At 50.3% G+C, this 7,820-nt stretch overlaps 1 protein-coding gene across 1 annotated transcript in view; it reads left to right on the top strand.

The window, feature by feature from the left end:
* Positions 1–7,820, top strand: part of SYNJ2 (synaptojanin 2) — a 113,760-nt gene that overhangs the window by 89,738 nt on the left and 16,202 nt on the right. The window contains 5 exon segments of the mRNA XM_010840875.1: positions 931–1,089; positions 4,091–4,247; positions 5,389–5,506; positions 7,009–7,227; positions 7,313–7,391. Of these exon segments, the coding sequence (XP_010839177.1) occupies positions 931–1,089; positions 4,091–4,247; positions 5,389–5,506; positions 7,009–7,227; positions 7,313–7,391 (732 nt within the window).

Genomic DNA, 7,820 nt, shown 5'->3' on the forward strand with positions numbered 1-7,820 from the left:
TCCATCACTACCGAGCATTCTTTTAGGCAGGGCTGCTCCACATGGTTCTCTTATTGGGCTGTGATAATTTCAGTCTTCTGTCCAGAATATTGTGGGCTGAGGGGAGTGGAAGTACCACTCAGTGGTAGTGAACAGAAGCAGGTTTCACGGCTGGCAGATCTGAGTTCATATCTTGCCTATATCATGCACTAGTGGTGTAACCTTCAGCAGAGTTTCTGAACTTTTTTTTTTTTTTTCTTTTAATCTGTTAGAGAATCAAGAGTATGTGCTTCTCAGGGCCACTGTGAAGACAGGGCACCTCAGAACAGAGCCCAGCATTGTGGGCGGTGGATACTGTGCTGCTATTGTTGTGATTCCTGGGTGGGGAAAGGGGAAGATGTCTGAGATCGACAGGGCTGCCCTGGATGCGGGCACACAGCTGACTGGGCAGGCTGGGGGCAGGGGGACTGATCAAGGCGGGTGATGGAGGATCAAGGATAAAAATGTATGAAACCCACGAGCTTTTACAGAGTTGCATGTCCTGAGCGTTTATACTTATTTTCTTAAACCTCATTCTCATAACACTGAATATTTGGGCCATTGTTGTTAGGATACAGACATAACGAAGCAGGGGTACAGCCTGGCAGCCGAGATCTGATGGGCAGAGCGAATACTGGCCATCATGCGCCTTGTATTAGGGATGGCGCTTTCCCCAGACCACTCAAAAACACTATTTAAAGTGTAAAAAGTAAGCCACATGCAAGTCTATTGGCAGGTTTTTATGGCATTAGTGAAAAATGAGATGCTTTAGCAGACTCTTGTTTTAAAAATAACATTTTAAGAAAAACATATCTGCCTATCTTCTGTACGGTGAATTTTTTTTTCCCCCTCTCCCACATTTCCTTGCAAGATGGATCAAATCATCAGGATTTCTTTCTTTTTATGACTTAGGGAAGAAACATTTTCTCTCACGATTACGTATTTTGGTGTGGTGATTTCAACTACCGCATTGATCTCACTTACGAAGAAGTCTTCTATTTTGTTAAACGCCAAGACTGGAAGAAGCTTCTGGAATTTGATCAGCTACAGCTGCAGAAGTCAAGTGGAAAAGTAAGTTGTGCTTTTGAAATAGTTTTTAACACCTGCTCCAGAGTGGAGTGTGCATGAGTGTGTTCTACGTTGCTTCCGTCCTCTCCGACTCTTCGCGACCCCATGGACTGTAGCCCGCCAGGCTCCTCTGTCCATGGGATTCTCCAGGCAGGAATACTGGAGTGGGTTGCCATGCCCTTCTCCAGGGGACCTTCCCCACCCAGGGATCGAACCCGCGTCTCTTCTGTTTCCTGCATTGGCAGACGGGTTCTTTACTACTAGCGCCACCTGGGAGCCCCCAGTGTGGAACAGCATCTACTGAATGCACACGCTCGTGTTTGCAAATTAAGCTTCATGCGTGGATGTAACTGATTCTGATATGGTAGAAAACGTGCCAGCATAAGAAGCTAGAGACATGTGAGTCTCCGTCCACACTCGTGTCCTGTTCCTGCTTTCTCTGGCCACAGTCAACGTCTGTGTCTTCTCGTGGCCAGAGGGGCTGTCGCTGTTTGAAAGGACACTGGCTACACGCAAGCCACCGCAGCAGCTCAGGGTGATAGGAGCCTCTATGCCCCGGCGCCGTGGTTGGAGGGGCAGGAAGCTGTCCCTTCCTCCTCCAGACAGGCTGAACCCTGGTCCAGGGCTTCCCGGGGAGTAAGTTTGAATCCAAGCTGATTCAAACAGCCCCACATCAGCCTCTGTGCACACAGCTGGTGAGGATGGCGGGTTTGATGTACACAGTCCAAACACCCTCTGTACTCGGGCTGAGGCTCGTAGGAATGGCTGTATGTCAGGCGCACTAAACCAGCAAGTGACATGCTAGACTCTGCTCAAAGCAATTCATTTTGGTGATATCTCTGTTTCTTGTTAGTGAACATGCTAACAAATTCATTTAATACACCATCTAATACACTTCACACACCGACTTGTACACATAGTTCTCAAGACCATGCTACAGATTAGGTATTATACCCATTTTATAGATAAGAAGACTGAGGCCAAAGTCACATAACATATCCAAGATCACAGAGTCAGTAAACAGAGCCATGATACAGCCCAAGACCGTCAGAGTTCAGCTCAGACTTACCTTGTGCGACCCCATGCAGGTTTTTAGTGCCTCCTCAGGTCACGATGCGAAGGCGATGGCACCCCACTCCAGTACTCTTGCCTGGAAAATCCCATGGACAGAGGAGCCTGGTGGGCTGCAGTCCATGGGGTCGCGAAGAGTCGGACATGACTGAGCGACTTCCCTTTCACTTTTCACTTTCATGCATTGGAGATGGAAATGGCAACCCACTCCAGTATTCTTGCCTGGAGAATCCCAGGGACGGGGGAGCCTGGTGGGCTGCTGTCTGTGGGGTCGCACAGAGTCGGACACGACTGAAGAGACTTAGCAGCAGCAGCAGGTCACGACGTAACAGGGAAGATTCAGCTATAGGATCTGTCTTCAGTTCAAGGTCACACTGGCGGGCCTCCACACCTCGGCACGTTTACTTCCTAGCAGGACAGACTGAGGGGAAGGGAAGCACAGCTAGTTCCATTCACCTGGTGAAAGCGCAGCGGGTTGTGTGGCGCAGGCAGGGAGGGCAAGACCCCTTCTGAAGCGAGATCCGGTCATTCCTACGGGCTTTCTGTTGTCCCCCTCGGGGACGTGGGTCGCTGGGGATGGCCAGAGGGCAAAGGGACCTTTACAGGCCTTTCTGTTAAGGGTCCTTCTTCCTTCCTCCTGCCAGTGTCCTCCACACCCTTCCACTTGAACACCGAGTGAGTGTCTGTTCCCCGGCTGCCCACAGCATCAGGGCTGGACCAGGGTTAAGTGAAGACGGAGGGGAACTGGGCTTCCGTTCTGAGCCGCTCCCTACCTATGTTGACTAAAAAGATGTGCAACATGAGAGTTGTGAATTGTTTTATTTGGGGCAAAATGAGGACTGCAGCCCGGGAGACAGCACATCAGAGAGCTCTGAGAGAGTGCTCCAAGGCGGCAGTGGGGAAAATTAAACATACAAGATTTTGGTGAAGGAGGAGTTCAGTGCAATCAAGCACTCACTTTACAAAAGGTTTTCTGCTAGTCACGAAGGGATTTAGTGATTTCTCGATATGAAGGGATGCAAAGATTGGGATCAGGAAATCAGTTCCTGAAAATATCTATCAAAGACCAGTCCCACTGGGTTCCCTGGAGCACTGAGTGCCTCATTCTCCACCCTGAACTCCCTCAGTTCAGTTCAGTCGCTCAGTCGTGTCTAGCTCTTTGCAACCCCATGGACTACAGCACGCCAGGCCTCCCTGTCCATCACCAACTCCCAGAGCTTGCTCAAACTCATGTCCATTGAGTTGGTGATGCCATCCATCCAGCCATCTCATCCCCTTCTCCTCCTGCCCTCTTTCCCAGCATCAGGGTCTTTTCCAGTGAGTCAGTTCTTCGCATGAGGTGGCCAAAGTACTGGAGTTTCAGCTTCAGCATCAGTTCTTCCAGTGAATATTCAGGGTGGATTTCCTTCAAGATGGACTGGTTGGATCTCCTTGCAGTCCAAGGGACTCTCAAGAGTCTTCTCCCTGAACTCCCTCAGGGGGTGTTGAAGGTCAGCAGCTGCAGCAGCACAGAGCTCAAACTGCAGACGCAGATGGGAAGTGTCCTTGGCGAGTGCCCATTTGCAGTTGATAGCCAGTTGGTTTAGTTAACAGATAGGGATCAAGGCCTTGCCGGGGCTGGGCTGGACAGTCCTCTCGCATGGAAGCGGCCTCCTTGCCTGTGTCTGTCGCTGTCCCCCATGTGATCGATCTGGTGCTAAGGCAGGTGGGAGGCCCAGTGGTGTGTCCTTCGGCAGAACAAAGAGATGATCGTCACTTTTTTTTGCTGATTAAAAGGCGTTCAGATGTCCCGTATTCGACACGCCTGCCACTATGATGTAGGTTCTGTTCCTGTCGGGAACAAAAAGAACTGCTTTGGGACATGCCCTCTGGTGTGTGTAACGGACGTGACCTAGGGGAACTGAGATGGTCCTGTGACTTCTCCTCCCGATAGATATTTAAAGACTTTCACGAGGGCACCATTGACTTTGGACCCACCTACAAGTACGACGTGGGCTCCGCTGCCTACGACACCAGTGACAAGTGCCGCACCCCCGCCTGGACGGACAGGGTCCTGTGGTGGAGAAAGAGGCACCCTTCCGACAGAACAGGTGGGTGACGTGTGCAGCGTCAGACGCGGAGGGGGCGGTGACCCGTGGGCCACGGGAAATCGCGTTTCCTAGTCCAGTGCTCTTCGCTCTTTAAAGAACAAGGCTCCTGTTAACCCAGAACTACAGGAAACTCATTCCCGATGTTACCCCTAGGCTTTGGGAGTGGTGCTTTGGGGGAGCCCTCCTCTGGCCTCTTTCTAGAGACTGCAGCCTATGAGTGTGCGGGCTTCCGGATCTCTGCATCTGTGCCTCGTGGCTTTCTGCCCACACCACCCCACCCTGCTGCCTTTTGTTCACAGCGGGGACCAGGGGAGAGGCCCTGGGTCCTCCTCTCGGGCACCTCTGCCTCTCACACTTGTGCCCTTTCTCTAGCCCGTTTTGTTCAGCCCAGCTCTTGCCTGCTGAAAGCCCCAACTCCAGATCACACATGAGCAAGACACAGGAAAGATAACTTTCATCCATTAGTCGTTGATTGTGTTTTGAACGATTATTGAAGCCCAGCAAGAAATGCAGTTTGTTAAAAAATTCGAACACCTATAAACTGATACATAAACAATTAAACTGTCCTGGTGAGACGGATGCTGAGATTGTAAAGCCCAGAAATCTCACCTGCAGATTGAGAAGATGCGTTTTTGTCCAGATCAGTTTGTGGACATCTGCGCAAGAAGCTTCTAGTCCTTAGTCTCTGCCTCTCCTACTGTACAAAGAGCTGCGGGCGTCCTGTTTACTGTGGGCCCGGGGCAGGATGCCTGCAGCAGTGACTGCTGTGTTCTCACCCACTCCGCCTGCTCAGGACGAGTGTTTTTTGTTTTTTTGGCTGCACCTCGAGGCACATGGGATCTTGGTTTCCAGCCAGGGATAGAACCCACACCCCCTGCATTGGAAGCGCGGAGTCTTAACCGTGGGACTGCTAAGGAAGTCCCGGGGGAGGGGTTTTTACCCCAGGCCCCAAAGCCGCCTTGACACAGTTTCAAGTCCAAGGGGTTAGAGCCACTGAGTCTGAGATAGGAGGTGGGCCGTGACATGGACCCCCGCTCTGTAATCAGTGTTTGTTCGTGTTGATAAAATTTTGTCTTGTATGCATACGATTATGTCTTGTATGTCTTTGTGTGCATCTCCTGATTGGAATCTCCATGCGCAGCTGGAGAACTCAACCTTCTAGACAGCGATCTGGATGCTGGCACCCAATTCAGACACACCTGGTCTCCCGGTGCTCTCAAGTATTACGGCCGGGCAGAGCTGCAAGCGTCTGACCACAGGTAAGGTCCTGGCCGCTGTCGGCATGTCTGCTGCTGGGGAAGGCGGGGTCGGGTGTTCCCTGCAGAGAACAGAGCTGCCCATCCGAATGCGTGTGTGTGCATGTGTGACATGAGGTAAAGCAAAGAACGTGTGACAAGTAGCTGTGTGCTTGCCACCAAGAATTAATCAGTGTTAGCCTTTTGTCATCACTCCACATCAAAAGTGACTTCATTTATGAAAATTGCCAAGATACAGCCTGTATGATGTTTTGTGTCATTTAAGTTTTGATAAATTATGTCATTGTGCAACTTGCCTTTTTGTTACTTAAATATTTTTGAGATAGTGATATTGCTGTTAGAGATCTGATTCTCATTTGCAACCACTGTCCCATATTCCGCTAAATATACCCATTGAATTTACCCACTCACCTACTGATGAATATTTTCCTAATATTTTATTATTAAAAACACCACAGAGTTTATAGTATTAGATTCAGGATTTTTTTGTTTTTTTTATTGATGTATAGTTGATTTATGTTGTATTTCTGCTACACAGCAAAGTGACTCAGTAATACATACATATACACTCTTTCTTATGTTCTTTTCCATTATGGTTTATCCCAGGATATTAGATATAGTTTCACTTATCCACTTAATATGGTAGATGTCTTCAATAAGATGATGTCATCTGCCTAATAGAGGATTTTATAAATTTTTTGTAGAGTAAACCCATCCCTATGTAAAAATTACAAGATTTGCCTTATTTGCTGCTGATCTGTTTTCAGTGAATGTCAGGTAGATTTCTACAACGTTGTTCTTAGCGCATAGCATACGGTCATGTGGCTGTGTCGTAACCCCTTCCCTCTCCTGGGACAGTTAGAGGTTATTCCTTTGTCCCTCCCATCAACAGTGCTGCAGAGATCAACCTTGCTTATAAATCTTTGTCTGACTCTGGTCGTTTCCTCAGAACAAAATTCTAGAACTGAATTTGTTGGTCAAAAGATAATCACTTTTGAGGTTCTTAACACAAACCTCCAAATAGCGTGCCCTGCAAAACGCTTGAACCCCCCCAGCCCAGGGAGAATCCCCGCTTTTCCACATCCTCAGTGGTCCTGGGTGTGGTAGTTGCTCTGTCGTGTCCAACTCTTTGCGACCCGATGGACTGTAGCCTGCCAGGCTCCTCTCTGTCCATGGGATTCATTCTCTAGGCAAGAATGCTGGGGTGGGTTGCCATTTTCTTCAGCAGTCCTGGGATTACATGCAAAGAACCTTTGCTGATGGCTGCTATGGATTTTCTCTCAAATCATCTTTAGACAGAAAAGCCAAGATAACGCCAAGGTTAGGGAAAGACGGATGGAAACTCCAGGACTGGAGAGCTCGGTTCCAGGCCCGAGGGGTTGCCGCACGCTTGGGCTGCGTTGTCAGTGTTTCCTGTTGACAGCAGAGTCTGGATGGCGGTTGGGCTGGGGGACGGTCTTGCCCTGGGCTAACGGTGCCCTCTCTTCCTTCCGTGTCTAACGCAGACCCGTGCTGGCCATCGTGGAGGTGGAAGTGCAAGAAGTCGACGTGGGGGCTCGGGACAGGGTGTTCCAGGAAGTGTCCTCTTTCCAGGGCCCCCCGGATGCCACCGTCGTCGTCAACCTGCAGTCGCCAAGCTCAGAAGAGAAGGACGAGTTTCCTGAGGACGTGCGCCTGGAGCTCATGCAGACCCTGGGGAATTACGGGACAATCGTGCTTGTCAGGTGGAGACACGCTCGGGCTGAGCTGGGTGCTCATCACTGGACAACATGAACCCGGGGCTGACCTGGCAAATCTCCTCTCTTCCAGGATCAACCAAGGGCAGATGCTCGTGACTTTTGCCGACAGTCACTCGGCACTCAGTGTGCTAGATGTGGACGGAATGAAGGTGAGGCATGCTTGATCACCCGTGGGGCGTGCTTGTCCCCTCCGGCTTCTTGTGGCTGGTTTCTGTGAATGTAGACGCCCACAGGAGGGCAGGAGCTGGGTCTCTATCACATCTTTTTATTGGCTGTGCTGGGTCTCAGGTGCTGCATGGGCTTTTCCCTAGTTGTAGCGTGCAAGATTCTATTCCCTCGTTGAGGTGTGTGGGCTTCTCACTACAGTGGCTCCTCTAGCTGTGGGGCACAGGCTTTGGGGCACACGAGACGCCCTCACTGTGGCTCCCAGCCTCTGGAGCACAGGCTCAGGTTGTGACGCATGGGCTTGGCTGCTGTGTGCCATGTGGAACTGCGACTAGAGATCGGACCTGTGTCTCGTGCATTGGCAGGTGGATTCTTTACCACTGAGCCACCAGGGAAGCCCCACATCTTTTTTT

Source organism: Bison bison, unplaced genomic scaffold (genome assembly GCF_000754665.1).
Source record: "Bison bison bison isolate TAMUID 2011002044 unplaced genomic scaffold, Bison_UMD1.0 scf7180017864148, whole genome shotgun sequence".
Classification (NCBI taxonomy): Eukaryota; Metazoa; Chordata; class Mammalia; order Artiodactyla; family Bovidae; genus Bison; species Bison bison.